Consider the following 21,341-nt stretch of genomic DNA (forward strand, 5'->3'; position numbering starts at 1 on the left):
TTTTTACATTTACATTTTCCTTTCAAAATAATCACGTAAAATTACAAATAGGACTTACAGTTAAAGAAAGCGGGCTGACTGTATCTCCTATGTCACTAATAGAAAAGAAATAAAAAAGGAAATAAACCCACAATAACCACCTTCTAAAACAGCCCTCATGATGATTCTCTCTTCCTGGTACTTCATACCTCGTCCCATGTTGAAGAGGGCTGACCTGTGTAACCAATAACATATAGAAATAATGGAGTGTGATTTCTGAGGCTAGATTATAACAGTCACTGCTTCTGTCTCACTCTCTCTTGGGGAAGCCAGGTACCACCTTGTGAACAGGCTCCGGCAGTCTTATTGAAAAGTCCATAAAACCGTAAAAACTTAGGTTTTCTACCAACAGGGAGCACCAATATGCCATTCATGTAAGTGATCTTGGGGCAGATTCTCCAGCTCCAGTTAACCTTCAGATGACTGTAGCCCCAGCCAACATACTTGACTACAACTTCACAAAAGACCTCAAGCTAGCACCATTTCCAAATTCTTGACCCTCAGAACAATGAGATAACAAATATTTGCTATTGTTCTTATTATTGTATGGGGAATAACTGGGGGAGTGGGCAGGCGTCCAGTCTCAGAATTTCTGGAATCACTTCTTCGTGCTGGCAACCTTGGTTGACCTTGAGCATTTTGAACTCGCAGTCTTGATCAGGGGCCAGCCTCCCCCACTGTGACAATGTCACCAATCTGGATGCCCCGAAGCAGGGGGACAGGTCCATGGACATATTCTTATGTATTTTTGGATGCAGTGGAGGTAGTCTCAGCGGACAACAATAGTCCTCTGCATCTTCATCTTGATCACCACACCAGATAGGATCTGCCCTCAGATGGAGACATTACCAGTAAAGGGACATTTCTTGGCAATGTAGGTGCCCTCAATGGCCTTCCAGGTGCTTTGAAGCCCAGGCCAATGTTCTTGTATTGTGGGAGCTTCTCCTCGACAGTTTCTCCAAGCAGGACCCTCTTTTTATTTTGAAAGATAGTACCTGCTGCCTTTGGTAGGGACGCTCAGTCCAGGAGTCACTCCTTATCTAATATATGCGGCTTCACAATTAAATACCAAAACGACGGGCTCCTTGGATTAGCCCTAGGATTTAGTTCTCACAGGACTAACCCTAAGGCCCAAGAGCTCCAGAAAACCACCCCATAAGACTTGGATTTTAAGAAGGTGACTCCTAAAATGCTTGTGCCTCTATTAAACTCCAAGTGTGGAAACCCCAGGACTTAGAAGGCTCTAATCTAGATTAACACAAAGACACATGCCCTCTACTTGATTTAATCCCTAGGAAATTGAGGACTCTGGCAATTAACTCCCAAACTGGGGCATGTGGTCCCACTCTTTAGCACACACTTCTGAGACCCAGGACAGGACCTACAGCCTTGGCACCAGCCCCCAGCCCACACCTGAATTCTATTGGTTTTAGGACAATAAGTTGTGGGTAATTTATTACACAGCAACAGATAACTAATATAACAGTGGAAATAATACTAAGAGCAAAAGGAAGACACACAGATTTCCAAACACTGGAAAGCAAATGGAAGTGTGTGGACAGATGAAAGAGATGAGGAAGCGATAGTCCAGAATAAGTTCAAGAGGGGATACAGTCAAAGAGGAGACATTTGCTAAGCAGAGCCTCAAAGAGAACCAGGCTCACAGTGAGCAGGTATGAGGGCAGGACTGAAGAAGAGGGATTGAAAATAGTAGTTTAAATGAAAGTCTGTCCAAACAACTGTAGTTGTCCTATATCTTATTATACTCTCTGCCCCAGAAAAAAAGAATTTGCAACCAGAGAACATTTCTCTTTAAAAATTACTTGAATGGGGGCCTCCCTGGTGGCGCAGTGGTTAAGCACCTGCCTGCCAACGCAGGGGACATGGGTTCGAGCTCTGGTCTGGGAAGATCCCACATGCCGCGGAGCAACTAAGCCCGTGCACCACAACTTCTGAGCCTGTGCTCTAGTGCCCGCGAGCTACAACTACTGAGCCCGTGCCACAACTACTGAAGTCCACATGCCTAGAGCCCGTGCTCCGCAACAAGAGAAGCCACCGCAGTGAGAAGCCTGTGCACCGCAACGAAGAGTAGCCCCCGCTCGCTGCAACTAGAGAAAGCCCTCGCGTAGCAACGAAGACCCAACGCAGCCAAAAATAAATAAATAATATAAACTTAATAAAAAAAAAATTACTTGAACGGAAATTCCCTGGCAATCCAGCGGTTAGGACTCCATGCTTTCATTGCCAAGGGCCTGGCTTCAATACCTGGTCAGGGAACTAAGATCTCACAAGCTGCGTGGTGCAGCCAAATAACAAACAAACAAAAATTACTTGAACTACCTGGGGAAAGTAAGTCTGCTAGGGTGAGTGATGGGTCCCCCAGAGTAAGGCCCTCTTCATTCTGCATCCAGGTGTGCCCTATTAGGCTCTTTACAGACCATTCATCCTAAAGAAAAGCCTGCCAATCAGCAACCTCAAAGAAGTCAACTGAGGCCAGTTATCCTTCCTGTTCACCTATTCAAGGAAGAAACAAACAGAAAACAATGCTCTAAACCTCCACAATCTACCTAAGGAAATCAGTCCAGTCACCAGCTAAGCTTTCACATTTAAAAGGAAAACCATTGGCACAAGAATGAAAGCCCAAAATAAAGGAGACAAATTGACCCCAGAGGAAGTAAGATAATTCTGGATTGCTATAAACAAGTGCTATCAAGTCAGAGAGGTACAGCAAAAGCTTTCCAAGCTTCCTTTTAGACTATGAGTATAGGTATCTGAATTATAAGAAATAAAATTTTTTCTTCTCTTTAAAGAGCACCCTAAAATTTATATATTAAACATGCACACAGTGCAGAGTGGTAATTCTAAGAAAAACTAAAGTTACAGCTAAAACACTCTCTCTGCAATATTAGTTTCTACCTATCAAATGACAATCTCTTTAACAGATGGGAGAGTTAGGAGAGTACTCAGTGCAGTGGTACCCTAACATTAAAAAGACTTTTCAGAACTTGAAAATTAAGCTAAGTGAAAGAACATCAAACACAAAAGATCATATACTGCGTGATTCTATTTGTGTGAAATGCCCAGGATAGGCAAATTCATAGAAACAGAAGGTATAGGAGTAAGTGCCAAGGGCGATTAGGCAGAGAAAAGGGAGAGAAAAGGGAGCGATGACCAATAGGGAGGAGTTTCTTTTGGGGGTGATAAAAATGTTCTAGAATTAGAAAGTTTGCACACCTCTGAATATACTAAAAAATACTGAATTGTATACTTTAAAACAGTGAATTTTATAGTATGTGAATTATATCTCAATAAAGCTATTATTTTAAAAAAAGACTTTTCAGAGAAAAAAGGCTCTGGTTCCAAACCAATGTTTGGCAAAGCTTATATAGGAAAATTTTTTTAATCACTTTCACAAATGACTGACCAACCTTAGAGAAAAGCCTATGCCAGGACTTGTTTTAATCTAAATAGGTGAAAACTCTTTCTGATAATTCTGAATAAAGCTTTCAAATGATCACAAACTGTGTAACTTCATAAGGAGTTCTGGTCTTATTTTCTTAATAACTTTCTTCATTAAGCAGTTCTTCTTAAGTGCTTGGCATATAGTAAATGCTATTAAAAATAATTTAACAAACATTTCTTAGTACGCAATGTATCTTGGAACATTCACATTCTGAGATCATACATTTATACCCTAGAAGCATTCCTAGGAGGTTTCTCAAATAGTGAGCCCTTCTTGTGGTATTCGTGCATTTTGTTTTCCATAAGATTTTTTTTAGTTTATCAAAGCTTTGTAACTTAAACCACAAATTTAAAGTGAGTACAATGAATACTTGGCAAATTTTTTTTTTTTTTTTTTTTTTTTGTGGTACGCTGGCCTCTCACTGTTGTGGCCTCTCCCATTGTGGAGCACAGGCTCTGGACGCACAGGCTCAGCAGCCATGGCTCACAGGCCCAGCCGCTCTGCGGCATGTGGGATCTTCCCAGACCGGGGCACGAACCTGTGTCCCCTGCATCGGCAGGCAGACTCTCAACCACTGCGCCATCAGGGAAGCCCGGCAAAGTATTTTTTAAGGTTGCATATTATAAAGAAACTTTAGAGCAATTTGCTCTAAAGGTATATTGTTCTTCACAGTGGAAAAAATGCAAAGTGACTTGCAATTCTCTTTACAAACCATTTAGGACATAAGTGTCTACAGCAAGAAAGATAAAAAGCATTTGACAAAATAAAACATCCTTTTATGATAAAAATTCTCAACAAATTGGCATAGAAGGAATGCACCTCAACATAATAAAGGCCACATATGACAAGCCCACAGCTAACATCATATTCAACATTGAAAGGTCGAAAACTCTTTCTCTAAGATCAGGAACAAGACAAGGGTGCCCACTCTCACCAATCCTATTTAACATAGCACTGTTAAGTTCTAGCCAGAGCAATTAGGCAAGAGACACAAAGAAAAGACATTCAAATCAGAAAGAAGTAAAACTGCCTCTGTTTGTACATGATATGACCTTATACACAGAAAAATCCTAAAGACTCCACCAAAAAACTATTAGAACTAATAAACAAATTCAGTAAAGTTGCAGGATACAAAAATCAATATACAAAAATCAGTTCCATTTCTATGCCCTAAAACAAACTATCAAAAAGAGAAATTAAGAAAAGTCCCATTTACAATAGCATGAAAAAGAGTAAAACACTTAGGAATAAATTTAACCGAGGAAATGAAAAATCTGTAGAGTGAAAACTATAATATTTTGATGAAGAAACTGAAGAAGACACGAATAAATGAAAAGACACTCATGTTCATGGATCAGAAGAATTAATATTGTTAAAATGTCCATACTACCTAGAGCCATTAGAGATTCATTGCAATCCCTATCAAAATTCCAATGGAATTTTCCACAGAAACAGAAAAAAAAATCCTAAAATTTGTGTGGAAACACAAAAGACCCCAACTAGCCAGAGCAATCCTAAGAAAGAACAAAACTGGAGGTATTCTACTTCCTGATTTCATACAATAATACAAAGCTGAAGTAATCACACAGTATCATACTAGTACAAAAACAGACACAGACCAATGGAACAGAACCAAGAGCCCAGAAATAACCCTTGCATATAAAGTCAACCAATATTTGACAAAAGGGCCAAGAATATTCAGTGGGGAAAGGACTCTTCAATAAATGGTAGTGGGAAAACTGGATAACCACATGCAGAAAGACATTGGAACCCTATTTTACACCACTCACAAAAATTAACTCAAAATGAATTAAAGACATAAACATAAGACCTGAAACCATAAAACTCCTAAAAAAAAAACATAGGGAGAAAAAGCTCCTTGACATTTGTCTTGACAACAATTTTTTTGATATGACACCCAAAGCACAAGCAACAAGGTAAAAATAAACAAGTGGGACTGAATTAAACTAAAAAGCTTCTGTACAGAAAAAGAAACAATCGACAAAATGAAAAGGCAACCTACGGAATGGGAAAAAATATTTGCAAACCATCTATCTGATAAGGGGTTAATATTCAGAGGGCCTGAATAGACATTTTTCCAAAGAAGACACAAATGGCCAACAGGTACATTAAAAGGTGTTAAACATCACTAATCATTAGGGAAATGCAAGTCAAAACTATAATGAAACATCACCTCAAACAGAATAGCTATCAGCAAAAAGACAAGAGATAACAAATGCTGGCGAGGATGTGGAGAAAAGGAAACCCTGGTGCATGGTTGGTAGAAATGTAAACTGGTACAGCTACTATGGAAAACAATATGGATGTTCCTGAAAAAAATTAAAAATATAATTCAGCAATCCTACTTCTTTTCTATAATTCAGGGCTTCCCTGGTGGCGTAGTGGTTAAGAATCTACCTGCCAATGCAGGTGACATTGGGTTTGAGCCCTGGTCCGGGAAGATCCCACATGCCACAGAGCAACTAAGCCTGTGCGCCACAACTACTGAGCCTGCACTCTAGAGCCCACGAGCCACAACTACTGAGCCTGCATGCCACAACTACTAAAGCCCGTGTGCCTAGAGCCTGTGCTCCGCAAAAAGAGAAGCCACTGCAATGAGAAGCCCAAGCACCACAACAAAGAGTAGCCCCCACTCGCTGCAACCACAGAAAAGCCCGCATGCAGCAATGAAGACCCAACGCAGCCAAAAATAAAATTAAACAAAATAAAATTAAAAAATTTTAAAAATATATATGTATATAATTCAGCAATCCTACTGTTTTTTGGGTATATATTAAAAAAAAATGAAATCACTATCTTGAGATATCTGCATTCCCATGTTCATTGCAGCACTATTCACAATAGCCAAGAAATGGAAACAAGTCAAATATCCATCAATGGATGAATGGATAGAGAAGATGTGGTATACATATATTTATATATATTCAATGGAATATTATTCATCCATGAGAAAGAAAGAAATCCTGCCATTAACAATATGTATGGGGCAGGGCCTTGAAGGCATTATGTTACGTGAAGTCAGACAGAGAAAGACAAATACAGTTCACCCTTCAACAATGTGCTGGTTAGGGGCGCTGACCCCCCATGTGGTTGAAAATAGTCATCCCATGGTTTCCTCAAAGGACTGGTTCCAGGGCCTGCCTCGGACACCAAAATCCTCAGATGCTCAAGTCCTATTGTTGACCCTTAGTATTCGCAGTTTCACATCCTCGGATTCAACCAACTGCAGATAATGTAGTATGTATTTATTGAAAAAAATCCACGTATAAATGCACCTACACAGTTCAAACCTATGCAGTTCCAGGGTCAACTGTACTGTATGGTATCACGTACATGTGGGATCTAAAAAAGCCAAACCCATAAAAACAGAGATTTAGAATGGTGAGTGCCAGGAACTGGGGGTGGGAAAAATGGGGAGATGCTGGTCGAAGAGTACAAATGTCCAGTCAGAAGATGAGTAAGTTCTGAGGATCTAATGTACAGCATAGTGACCCCAGTTAACAATACTACATTATATGCTTGAAAGTTGCTAAGAGAGTAGATCTTAATCATGTGAGGTGCTGGAGGTGTTAACTAACCTTACTGTGTTCATTATTCCACAATAATGTGTATCAAATCATCACTTTGTACAGCTTAAACTTACACAAAGTTATATGTCAACTATATCTCAATAAAGCTAGAAAAAACAGAAAGATAACCCTGTCTATATAGAATAGTAAAAAGAAGAGGAAATAGCTTCTTCATAAAACAAGTAAAAAAAAAAAAGAAAACAAGTAGATATGTTCTGTGTGTTGCAAACTTACAAGTATAAAAATATAAGGAAAAAGATGAACAATTCAGGAGATGATACTGTGAGCAATAGCTAAAATATACATATACAGAAAAATCTTGAGACAATGAAAGACTATGGTCAGTACAGCTTTAAAAAAGGCAGAATCAAGGTTTAGGGTACAGGGTGTTGGAACACCTAAAGCTTTCCACACTAGAGCTTGAATTCACACATCAACTACAGATGTGTGATACTATCGATATGAAAAAGGACAGCATTAGTATCCAAAATCTACCATAAAAATGAAAGAATTCTAAGACAAAATTGGCCATATGTGATTTTTTTAAGCTGTTTCAAGTAGAAAAATGACCACTTTGCAATCTTCTCTTTGGATAAAAAATTTAAATCTCAGTGGAAAACAAATTACCCATAAATCTGTAATTCAGTGATCACCACTCCTTACACATTAGTGTATTTATATCTAGTCTTCTTTTCCTCAGCCTAAATACTTACATAATATAGCACATACATGTTTTTCTTTATTACAAAATTACAAGCATACTCTCTATATAAAACCTACATACTACTCTTTTCGCTTAACATATGTTCCCATGTCATTAAAAATTATTGAAACACGTTTATGGCAATATAATACTTCAAATTATGGATGTTCCATAATTTGGTATTAGACTGTTTTCAGTTTTTCATTATTATTAAAAATGCTACAGTGAATATTTTTATATATAAATCTTTGAATCCGATCATTTCCTTGGAAAAAATATCTAGAGGCATGATCTCTCAGCTAAAGAATCTAAATATGTTTAAGACACTTGATATAAGGTTAATTGCTTTCCATTGAGACACTTATATGCCTCACCCATAATCCACAGTGTATGAAAGTGCTTATCTAAAGTTTGTGTTTACATGTCCACCTCTCTAAAGAGACTCTAAGCTCCTGTGGGAACTTATATTCATGGTATATTCATCTTTGTATCCTGGTATCTTATCATCTTTGTATCTCTGTATCTATCTACAGAGTTGATACTCAATAAATGGCTACTGAACTGAATTACAGCACAATGGCAAAACTGTATTCTCCACCTAAAAAGAATAAGAAATCCTCATTAGGAACATACATGTCCTACCTCTGCTGCTGAAGCAAAAGAATCGGTTGACGTGACACTCAAGGTGTCTCTCAGGCCAAAGTCATCCATATTCCCCTTCATGGTGATATCTGTATCTTTATCTTAAAAGAAAAGGTGAAAAGTTCAGAAATTGACATTCCTTGTCATTGCCATATTTCATATTCTATGGTTGGTTTTTCTTTTTCTTTTTTCATTTGAACATCAGTCTTTATTTAGAATTCTGGAATCTAAAAGGAAAACAATACAAATCAATGGGATATAATCTGACAAGACTCTCAAAGTGCTTCAAACTGATTCTGAACACTGCCAAGAAGAGGAGAAAGTACTATAAAGGAGACATGTTTATTTTTTAAAAATATTAAACTATTTCAGATTTTAAAAGCTTTTGAGTAAATAATAACTTAAACTGGTATATAATAACTGGAGTTGGATTATCTACCAGCTATCAGCATATACCACAGATAGCCTGAAACAGAGCAATTTAAGTTGCAAGTGGCCTTGCCCAAATCGGGATAACTGGTAGGTTCATTCAAATTAAATGAATTATTCGCATAAAATGTTGTCTGGCCAGTCACTTGTGATAAACTGACCAATTAAAATAATTCAGGAAGATACCTTCAGTCTCTAAGGTCTACTTTAAAACACTGAAAGGCCCAAAATGATCTGGTTTAGGTCCCTCATGTTTATTCTGCTTACTTGAGGATCAAATATAACTGCCCCAATGATTTTATTTTTATTTATTTATTTTTTGGCCACACTGTGGCGGCTTGTGGTTCTTAGTTCCTCAACCAGGGACTGCAACTGGGCCCCTGGCAGTGAGGGCACAGAGTCCTAACCACTGGACTGCCAGGGAATTCCTCCCCAATGATTTAAAGTGTTGAAAAATTTTAAAGGCATTTGTAAATGGCTAATATGACCATACCAAGACAGGCTACCTATTACCAATACAAAGCATTCTGAACGTCGATGTCAATATCTTCACATACTATCATCTAACTGTTAACATTACATTTTCATTGGAGAACAGTACATTACTATGGAGAACAGTATGGAGGTTCCTTAAAAAACTAAAAATAGAGCTACCATATGATCTTGCAATCCATTCCTGGGCATATATATGGAGAAAAACATGGTCCGAAAGGATACATGCACCCCAATGTTCATTGTAACACTGTTAACAATAGCCAAGACATGGAAGCAACCTAAATATCCATCAACAGAGGAATGGATAAAGAAGATGTGGTACATATATACAACGGAATCTTATTCAGCCATAAAAAAGAACGAAATAATGCCATTTGCAGCAACATGGATGGACCTAGAGACTGTCATACTAAGTGAAGTAACTCAGGGAAAGAGAGATATCTTAATGATATGGCTTATATGTGGAATCTAAAATGAAATGATACAAATGAACTTATTTACAAAACAGAAACAGACTCACAGACTTAGAGAAGGAACTTATGGTTACCAGGGAGGAAGGGTGGGGGGAAGGGATAGTTAGGGAGTTTGGGATTGACATGTACACACTGCTGTAGTTAAAATGGATAACCAACAAGGACCTACTGATTGGCACAGGGAACTCTGCTCAATATTATGTAACAACCTAAATGGGAAAAGAATTTGAAAAAGAACAGATACATATATATATACATATATAACCGAATCACTTTTCTGTTTATAGTTTTTTAACTGTCACAATATTGTTAATCAACTATACTCCAATATAAAATAAAAAGTTTAAAAAAATTACATTTCCAAACAAATTCAGTACTCACTTATAGATGTGACTACATTGTAGCAAGCAACTGATACTCTTCAAATTCTATCACAAGTATGAAAAAAGCAAAGAACAAAATATATACAGATTTTTATTTTTATTTTCAATCTGCTAAATTTGTCAGATACTTAATCTTGTTTGAAAATAAATTGGAAATCTCTTTGGCTTTCATTAATCCAAGTTTCTATTCCATCATTTTTTCCCAAAATAAAGTTCATTACCTTTACCATAAATGTTCCAAATCCTGTTTACAACCCCCAAGTACCAGAAAACAGACCTTTTGTGATGATCTACAGGAAGTGTAAAGTTTTAAAAAATCCAAACCATCAATTTAGTTGAAACTCAAAAGTTTTGCCATTTGTATTCCAATCTCTAAGCCAACCAGAAGAGCGAATTGGGACAAGGTTTATTCCTATTAAGTATCAAAAATAACCATACTCATAGCATATTTTTTTCTACTTTATATTTGGTGGGACCATAGTTGACATTTTAACCATTTATCTTCCAAATTTAAGTTATAATTGTTTTCAAATGAAGCTTACATCAATCCTTTTAAAATACCTAACTTGTCAGTTCAAAATCCTACTACTAAATGACTATTAACTGAACAAAATCTGAGGTTAAATTATTCTATTTTCAAAAATAAAAGTTCTTTTAGGAATTAAAAATTTTTTCATCAAACTTGAGAACAAAACAACATAATCGTTTTACACTTATAAACAGCTATAAAACTGGTATTTTGGGGCACTCAGGTATCCAGAAAAATTCCCAGTATTCTCTTTTCAGTGCATATATGACCTTTGAAAATACATACACAAACTCTGAGGAATCAATTATTTACAAAATTAAATCAGCATTCATAACTTTCAAACCTTTATCTTCTTAATTATTTTCCATCGTTGGTATTAATTCTGCAAAAAAAAAAAATCACACTACAAACTTCATTATGCCAAAGCACGTTTAAAGTGGGATTAAGTTACAAGCCAACTAAGTTAAATCTTGGTTCCATATGCCTTTTGCTATTTTCGGAGTAGAACACAGACATTTATCTTATGTCACTTTACCTTTCAGACATTACCCAGGAGCTGTTAAAAGTCTCTTTTACTTCACTCAACAGTAACCAGCCATTCAATGTCATCCAGATCAGCTACCATGGTTGTATTTTATTTTTTTTAAATCTAACAAAGAAAAGTGGCTCCGAGGAACTGGAAAGTCTTACTCATTAAACCCAACTTCATAAACCACAGACCATATCTCTCATTTCAGTAATTGTTATGATTCCTGGAATGACAGCTTAATAATTTTGAAGAGAAATAATACATCTGTTTTTTAGATAAGCCAATAAAAAGTATAAAGAAAGAATATTGGGCAATATTTAACTGCTTTTGTGCAGTTTTAAAATTTACAATACTTAAATTTAAATTTTTTTTTTTTTTTAAGTTTTAGCTGCATTGGGTCTTCGTTGCTGTGCGCGGGTTCTCCCTAGTTGCAGTGAGCGGGGGGCTACTCTTCGTTGTGGTGTGTGAACTTCTCATTGTGGTGGCTTCTCCTGTTGCGGAGCACAGGCTCTAGGAACACGGGCTTTAGTAGCTGTGGCACGCGGGCTCAGTAGTTGTGCCTTGCGGACTCTAGAGCGCAGGCTCAGTAGTTGTGGCAAATGGGCTTAGTTGCTCCGAGGCATGTGGGATCTTCCCGGACCAGGGCTTGAACCTGTGTCCCCTGCATTGGCAGGCGGATCCTTAACTACTGTGCCACCAGGGAAGCCCTGCCAAATATATTCTTTACTCAAGTTTTCGGTTTCTCTTGAATCTTCTCCGACATATAAATTTCTCTCCTTCTGTTCCCTTGCCCCATGCTACCCAGGAACACATACTGTTTTATAATATGCAGCTCAAGTACTATCTAACCCCTGCATGCATTCTCCTCCAAAAACTACCTAATTTGTTGCTTTTATGTAACGCAGTACAGAAAAGATGTTAAAACCATGGGTTCTGGAGCCAGACAGCTTAGATTCAAAGTCTGACTCTGCTACATTTTAGCTGTGTAACCTTGGGTAAGTTTCTTATCTTCTCCATTCCTCAGTGTTCTCAACTGTAAAATCGGAATAAAATCTACCACACAGGGCTGTGTGAGGATTAAACAAGTTAATATAGTCGGCCCTCCATAACTACAGGTTCCACATCAGAGGAGCCAACCAACCACAGATAGGGGGAAAAAAATCCAGAATATTCCAAAAAGCAAAGCTTGAATGTGCTGTGTGCCAAGAACTATTACATAGCACTTACATTGTATTTGCAACTATTTACATAATATTTACATTGTACTAGGTATTATACGTGATGTAAAGTATATGGGAGGATGTGCATAGGTTATATGCAAATACTACAACATTTTATATAAGGGACTTGAGCATCCACAGATTTTGGTATCCATGGGGAGCAGGGATGACTGTATATGTAAAGTAAGCACTGGATAAATGTTAGCTATTCATATTATTATGCAAAAGATAAGGACATACCATTTAATACACTCTCTGAATCTTTATTTAATTACTGTCTGAATATGCAACCTGTCTGTCCAGCTGGACTGAAACAACTTGAGTGGATGAACTTTCTCTTTTTTTCTCTTTCCTTTTTCTTTTTTCTGATGGTTCCTACAGTTCTCAGTACAGCATCGAACACAATGCAAACTTAATTATTTGTTCACATAAACTAAATAAAACTTGTTATTATAGACTGACCATTCTCAACACATGAAAAATCCCTATTTTAAAACCTCTCATGTATTTCCCCTGGGTTATTTTGCTTGTTCTATGACGTTAACTTGTTTTAAGAGCACTGTTAAAATTCTTATGTTTCTAATATCCAACCCTAAATTAATTAAACTTATGATACTATAAACATGAGATATGCAGCTTAAGCCCCTTAAGGACTCATCATTAACCTTTGAAGTGCCTAAAAGAAAGCTTTCCACATAATTGGACGATTAAATATAAAAAAAATGCTCCATGTGTTGCCTCATTGGCTCTCAGTGGGGCAGCTTTTTTTTTTTCTAACCTTCTTAAATAGTAAATCTAACATTTTTAAGAACATTTTTTTACATGTCTCAATCATCCAGAACTTTTAAAACATTCATGCATAGACATAAACTATGTTCTTTGGAAGAACACTGAAAGTATACTGCTTACTTTTAACTAAATAGTCATATATTTTAGGCTGAAAATCTGACTGGATTCAAGTCTTCCTCCTTCTTTAACAATCTCATAATTCACATATTACTTAAGTTTTTTCCAAAGCAGAATTTGCTTGAAAGTTATACAAAGAAAAAGAAAAAACGAGAGGACACTTCAGCTCTGAAACTTGGAACCTCAAGCCTGGATCTATTTCTTTAAGCCAAACCAAGTGGGTTTTATGCATGTCTCACTTTTGCCATGCCCAGGCATATTCTATTTTCTGTCACTTAGAAGGCATCAGGTCTATTTTAACTTCAGCAGGTTCTAGTGGAGATTCCAAAGATGCCACTCTTCTTTTCAAATCCAAGCTGTCCACTGTGGATTTTATAACACCAACAAGAAGAGGAAGCCTGCCAAATGTCTCAATGTCATCTGACTTCTATGTCAGCAGCTATTCTCCAGATGATTTTTAGCAGTTTAAATATGACGTGGAACCTTATCTTTTTTATGGTTTTAATAAAAATGGAAAAGGTCCTGCTGCTGACAAGTTATTTTCCAGAATCTGCTATAACCTGTTAAAATAATTAAGAAATCTAGAAAATTACTGCTGTTCTTTGTTTATCCTGTATGACTATGTGCTCCTTCCACACTGTGGATAATTTTTTACTCTCATTTATTTTAATACTACAGAAAAGTTTGAGAGAAAAAAACAAACTGGAATACAAAAACCAAAAACAACATAGGGGAGGGGGAACTGGATGAAGGTAGTCAAAGGTACAAATTTCCAGGTATGTAATGTAAAACATAATAGATATAATTTACACTATTTGATGTTATATATGAAAGTTGTTAGGAGAGTGAATCCTGGGACTTCCCTGGTGGTCCAGCGGTAAAGAATCCGCCTTAAAATGCAGGGCACTCGGGTTCGATCCCTGGTCAGGGAACTAAGATCCCACATACTGCGGGACAACTAAGCCCATGCCACAACTACTGAGCTTGCGTGCCTCACCTAGAGAGCCTGCGTGCTGCACACCACAAAGCTAAGGCATTCTCAACTCCACATGCCACAACTACAGACCCCACGTGCTCTGGACCCCGCACACCACAACTAGACACAGAAAAACCCACACACCACGACAAGAGAGAAGCCCGTGCACTGCAACAAAAGATCCCGCATGCCTCAACGAAGATACTGCGTGCTGCAACTGAGACGTGACGCAGCCAAAAAATAAATAAATAATAAATAAATCTAAAAAAGAGAGAGTAAATCCTAACAGTTCACATCACAATAAAATTTTTTCCCCTATTTCTTCTTTTTGTATTGCCTATTTCACCATTTTATTTTTTTATGTATTTTTTTTACATCAGGTTCTTATTAGTTATCTATTTTACACATATTAGTGTATATATGTCAATCCCAATCTCCCAAGTCATCCCACCACCACCACCCCCATCCCCACTCCCCCCCTTGGTGTCCATATGTTTGTTCTCTACATCTGTATCTCTATTTCTGCCTTGCAAACTGGTTCATCTCTACCATTTTTTAGATTCCACATATATATGTTAATATATGATACTTGTTTTTCTCTTTCTGACTTACTACACTCTGTATGACAGGCTGTAGGTCCATCTGCGTCTCTACAAACAACCCAATTTTGTTCCTTTTTATGGCTGAGTAATATTCCATTATATATATGTACCACATCTTCTTTATCCATTTGTCTGTCGATGGGAATTTAGGTTGTTCCCATGATCTGGCTATTGTAAACAGTGCTGCATTGAACATTGGGGTGCATGTGTCTTTTTGAATTATGGTTTTCTCTTGGTATATGCCCAGTAGTGGGATTGCTGGGGCACACAGTAGTTCTAATTTTAGTTTTTTAATGAAACTCCATACTGCTCTCCAGAGTACCAATTTACATTCCCACCAACACTGCAAGAGGGTTCCCTTTTCTCCACACCCTCTCCAGCATTTGTTTGTAGATTTTCTGATGATGCCCATTCTAACAGGTGTGAGGTGATACCTCATTGTAGTTTGATTTGCATAATAATTAGTGATGTTCAGGAGCTTTTCACATGCCTCTTGGCCATCTGTATGTCTTCTTTGAAGAAATGTCTATTTAGGTCTTCTGCCCATTTTCTGATTGGCTTGTTTTTTTAATATTGAGCTGCATGAGCTGTTTATATATTTTGAAGATTAATCCTTTGTTGATTCGTTTGCAAATATTTTCTCCCATTCTGAGGGTTGTCTTCTCGTCTTGTTTATGGTTTCCTTTGCTGTGCAAAAGCTTTTAAGTTTCATTAGGTCTCATTTGTTTATTTTTGTTTTTATTTCCATTACTCGAGGAGGTGGGTCATAAAAGATCTTGCTGTGATTTATGTCAAAGAGTGTTCTTCCTATGTTTTCCTCTAAGAGTTTTATAGTGTCTGCTCTTACATTTGGGTCTTTAATCCATTTTGAGTTTATTTTTGTGTATGGTGTTAGGAAGTGTTCTAGTTTCATTCTTCTACATGTAACTGTCCAGTTTTCCCAGCACCACTTATTGAAGAGGTTGTCTTTTCTCCATTGTATACCCTTGCCTCCTTTGTCATAGATTAGTTGACCATAGGTGCGTGGGTTTATCTCTGGGCTTTCTATCCTGTTCCATTGATCTATATTTCTGTTTTTCTGCCAGTACCATATTGTCTTAATTACTGTAGTTTTGTAGTACAGTCTTAAGTCAGGGAGTCTGATTCCTCCAGCTCCATTTTTTTCCCTCAAGATTGCTTTGGCTATTCAGGGTCTTTTGTGTCTGCATACAGATTTTAAGATTTCTTTGTTCTAGTTCTGTAAAAAATGCCACTGGTAATTTGATAGGGATTGCATTGAATCTGTAGATTGCTTTGGGTAGAATAGTCATTTTCACAATATTGATTCTTCCAATCCAAGAAGATGATATATCTCTCCATCTGTTTGTGTCACCTTTGATTTCTTTCATCAGTGTCTTATACTTTTCTGGGTACAGGTCTTTTACCTCCTTAGGTAGGTTTATTCCTAGGTATTTTATTCTTTTCTTTGCAACGGTGAATGGGATTGTTTCCTTAATTTCTCTTTCTGATCTTTTGTTGTTACTGTATAGGAATGCAAGAGATTTCTGTGCATTAATTTTGTATCCTGCAACTTTACCAAATTCATTGATTAGCTGTAGTAGTTTTCTCATGGCATCTTTAGGATTATCCATATATGTATCATGTCATCTCCAAACAGTGATAGTTTTACTTCTTCTTTTCCAATTTGTATTCCTTTTATTTCTTTTTCTTCTCTGATTGCCATGGCTAGGACTTCCAAAACTATGTTGAATAACAGTGGAGAGAGTGGACATTCTTCTCTTGTTCCTGATCTTAGAGGAAATGCTTCCACTTTTTCACCATTGAGAGTGATGTTTGTTGTGGGTTTGTAATATATGGCCTTTATTATGTTGAGGTAGGTTCCCTTTATGCCCACTTTCTGGAGAGTTTTTATCATAAATGGGTGTTGAATTTTGTCAAAAGCTTTTTCTGCATCTGTTGAGATGATCATATGGTTTTTATTCTTTAATTTGTTAGTATGGTGTATCACACTGATTGATTTGTGTATATTGAAGAATCCTTGCATCCCTGGGATAAATCCCACTTGATCATGGTATATGATCCTTTTAATGTGTTGTTGCATTCCGTTTGCTACTATTTTGTCGAGGATTTTTGCATCTATATTCATCAGTGGCATTGGTCTGTAATTTTCTTTTTTTGTAGTATTTTTGTCTGGTTTTGGTATCAGGGTGATGGTGGCCTTGTAGAATGAGTTTGGGAGTGTTTCTTCCTCTGCAGTTTTTTGGAAGAGTTTGAGAAGGATGGGTGTTAGCTCATCTCTATGATAGAGCTCACCTGTGAAGCCATGTGGTTCTGGACTTTGTTAGAAGATTTTTAATCACAGTTTCAATCTCATTACTTGTGACTGGTCTGTTCATATTTTCTATTTCTTCCTAGTTCAGTCTTGGAAGGTTATACCTTTCTAAAAATTTGTCCATTTCTTCCAGGTTGTCCATTTTATTGGCATAGAGTTGCTTTTAGTAGTCTCTTATGATGCTTTGTATTTCTGTGGTGTCCGTTTTAACTTCTCCTTTTTCATTTCTAATTTTATTGATTTGAGCCCTCTCCCTCTTTTTCTTCATGAGGATGGCTAAAGGATTATCAATTTTGTTCACCTTCTCAGAGAACCAGCCTTTAGTTATACTGATCTTTCCTACTGTTTTCTTTGTTTCTATTTCATTTATTTCTGCTCTAATTTTTATCATTTCTTTCCTTCTACTAACTTTAGGTTTTGTTTGTTCTTCTTTCTTTAGATCCTTTAGGTGTAAGTTTAGATTGTTTATTTTTCTTGTTTCTTGAGGTAGGACTGTATTGCTATAAACTTCCCTGTTAAAACTGCTTTTGCTGCATCCCATAGGTTTTGGATGGTCGTGTTTTTGTTGTCATTTGTCTCTAGGTGTCTTTTGATTTCCTCTTTGATTTCTTCAGTGATCTCTTGGTTATCTAGTAATGTATTGTTTAGCCTCCATGTGTTTGTTTTTTTTATGTTTATTTTCCTGTAATTATTTCTAATCTCATAGCGTTGTGGTTGGAAAAGATGCTTGATATGATTTCAATATTCTTAACTTTACCGAGGCTTGATTTGTGACCCAAGATGTGATCTATCCTGGAGAATGTTCCATGTGCACTTGAGAAGAAAGTGTATTCTGTTGTTTTTGGATGGAATGTCCTATAAATATCAATTAAGTCCATCTTGTTTAATGTATCATTTACAGCTTGTGTTTTCTTATTTATTTTCATTTTGGATGATCTGTCCATTGGTGAAAGTGGGGTGTTGAAGTCCACTACTGTTAGTGTGTTACTGTCGATTTCCCCTTTTATGGCTGTTAGCATTAGCCTTATGTATTGAGGTGCTCTTATGTTGGGTGCATAAATATTTACAATTGTTATATCTTCTTCTTGGATTGATCCCTTGATCATTATGTAGTGTCCTTCACTGTCTCTTGTAAAAGTCTTTATTTTAAAGTTTATTTTGTCTGATATGAGAATTGCTACTCCAGCTTTCTTTTGATTTCCATTTGCATGGAACAACTTTTTCCATCCCCTCACTTTCAGTCTGCATGTGCCTCTAGGTCTGAAGTGGGTCTCTTGTAGGCAGCATATATATGGGTCTTGTTTTTGTATCCATTCAGCGAGCTTGTGTCTTTTGGTTGGAGCATTTAATCCATTCACATTTAAGGTAATTATTGATATGTATGTTCCTATTACCATTTTCTTAATTGTTTTGGGTTTGTTTTTGTAGGTCCTTTTTTGCTCTTGTGTTTCCCACTTAAGAGAAGTTCCTTTAGCATTTATGGTAGAGCTGGTTTGGTGGTGCTGAATTATTTTAGCTTTTGCTTGTCTGTAAAGCTTTTGATTTCTCCATCAAAACTCAATGAGATCTTTGCTGTGTAATCCTGGTTGTAGGTTCTTCCCTTTCATCACTTTAAATATATCATGGCACTCCCTTCTGGCTTGTAGCGTTTCACCTGATATCAGCTGTTAACCTTATGGGAGTTCCCTTGTATGTTATTTGGCATTTTTCCCTTGTTGCTTTTAATACTTTTTCTTTGTCTTTAATTTCTTTTCTAAATAAATTTATTTATTTATTTTTGGCTGCATTGGGTCTTCATTGCTGCATGCCGGCTTTCTCTAGTTGCGGCGAGTGGGGGCTACTCTTCCTTGCAGTGCGCAGGCTTCTCACTGCGGTGGCTTCTCTTGTTGCAGAGCACAGGCTGTAGGTGTGCAGGCTTCAGTAGTTGTGGTGCACAGGCTTAGTTGCTCCGCGGCATGTGGGATCTTCCTAGACCAGGGCTTGAATCCATGTCCCCTGCATTGACAGACGGATTCTTAACCACTGCGCCACCAGGGAACTTCCTTGTCTTTAATTTTTGTCAATTTGATTACTATGTGTCCCGTGTGTTTTTCCTTGAGTTTATCCTGCCTGGGACTCTCTGTGCTTCCTGGACTTGGGTGGCTATTTCCTTTCCCATGTTAGGGAAGTTTTCAACTATAATCTCTTCAAATATTTTCTCAGGTCCTTTCTCTCTCTTTTCTCCTTCTGGGACCCCTATAATGTGACTGTTGATGTGTTGAATGTCGTCCCAGAGGTCTCTTAGGCTGTGCTTCTTTTCATTCTTTTTTCTTTATTCTGTTCCACAGCAGTGAATGCCACCATTCTGTCTTCCAAGTCATTTATCCATTCTTCTGCCTCAGTTATTCTGCTATTGATTCCTTCTAGTGTATTTTTCATTTCAGTTATTGTATTGTTGATCTCTGTTTGTTCTTTAATTCTTCTAGGTCTTTGTTAAACATTTACTGCATCTTCTCGATCTTTGCCTCCATTCTTTTTCTGAGGTCCTGGATCATCTTCACTATCATTATTCTGAATTCTTTTTCTGGAAGGTTGCCTATCTCCACTTCATTTAGTTGTTTTTCTGGGGTTTTATATTGTTCCTTCATCTGGTACATAGTCTTCTGCCTTTTCATTTTGTCTGTCTTTCTGTGAATGGGGTTTTAATTCCACAGGCTGCAGAATTGTAGTTCTTCTTGCTTTTGCTGTCTGTCCTCTGGTTGATGAAGGCTAAGAGGCTTGTGCAAGCTTCCTGATGGGAGGGACTGGTGGTGGGTAGAGCTGGATGTTGCTCTCATGGACAGAGCTCAGTAAACTTTAATCTGCTTGTCTGCTGATGGGTGGGGCTGAGTTCCTTCCCTGTTGGTTGTTTAGCCTGAGGCGACCCAGCACTGGAGCCTACAGACCCTTTGGTGGGGCTTATGGCACAGTCTGGGAGGGCTCACACCAAGAAGTACTTCCCAGAACTTCTGCTGTCAGTGTCCTTGTCCCCACGTTGAGCCACCACCACCCTGTCTCTGCAGGAGACCCTCCAACACTAGCAGGTAGGTCTGGGTCAGTCTCCTATGGGGTCACTCCTCCTTTCCCTGGGTCCTGATCGCACACTACTTTGTGTGTGCCCTCCAAGAGTGGAGTCTCTGTTTCCCCCAGACCTGTCGAAGCCCTGCAATCTAATCCCGCTAGCCTTCAAAGTCTGATTCTCTGGGAACCCCTCCTCCTGTTGCTGGATCCCCAGGTTCAGAAGCCTGACATGGGGCTCAGAACCTTCATTCCAGTGGGTGGACTTCTGTGGTATAAGTGTTCTCCAGTTTGTGAGTCACCCAACCAGCAGTTATGGGATTTGATTTTATTGTGATTGTGCCCCTCCTTCCATCTCACTGGGGTTTCTCCTTTGTCTGTGGATGTGGGGTGTCTTTTTTGCTGAGTTCCAGTGTGCTCCTGTTGATGACTGTTCAGCAGTTAGCTGTGATTCCAGTGCTCTTGCAAGAGGGAGTGAGTGCACGTCCTTCTACTTGCCATCTTGACCCTGCACATCCTTCTACTTGCCATCTTGAACCAATGTCCTTTCCCTATTTCTTTAATTGTGTATCTATATGAGACGATGGATGTTCACTAAACTCATTGTGGTAATCATTTCATGACGTATGTAAGTCAAATCACTATGCTATACACCGTAAACTTACACAGTGTTACATGTCAATTAAAATAAAACTGGAATCAAGAAACCCATAATTTCAGAAAGTGAAAGAATTGAGTGAGCTAACAGATGATATTTTCTTGATTTTTCCCTCTATGTACCTTAATATTGAAAAGAGAAGCAATGAAATCCACTGGAGCAAAAAAAAGGCTATCTGACCAATTCTTGATGTGGTATAACTTACACAATTTTGCCTATGTGAAACAGTACATGCACAAAACAGCCTGATACTATGTCCCTACTCAAAACAATAGTTCCACAACAGTTGTCGGTGGCTTTCCCTGCGTATCAAAACTTCTTATATGCCATGATTGG

General features: G+C 37.7%; 1 protein-coding gene across 1 annotated transcript in view; it reads right to left on the bottom strand.

Moving 5' to 3' along the window:
* Window positions 1-21,341, bottom strand: part of MIGA1 (mitoguardin 1) — a 91,334-nt gene that overhangs the window by 20,089 nt on the left and 49,904 nt on the right. The window contains exon 7 of the mRNA XM_089920719.1: window positions 8,438-8,538. Coding sequence (XP_089776845.1) covers window positions 8,438-8,538 — 101 coding nt within the window. The remainder of the gene's footprint in view (window positions 1-8,437; window positions 8,539-21,341) is intronic.

This window comes from Delphinapterus leucas, chromosome 1 (assembly GCF_059928025.1).
Source record: "Delphinapterus leucas isolate spDelLeu-1000000601 "Yukka" chromosome 1, BTC_Dleu_Yukka2, whole genome shotgun sequence".
NCBI lineage: Eukaryota > Metazoa > Chordata > Mammalia > Artiodactyla > Monodontidae > Delphinapterus > Delphinapterus leucas.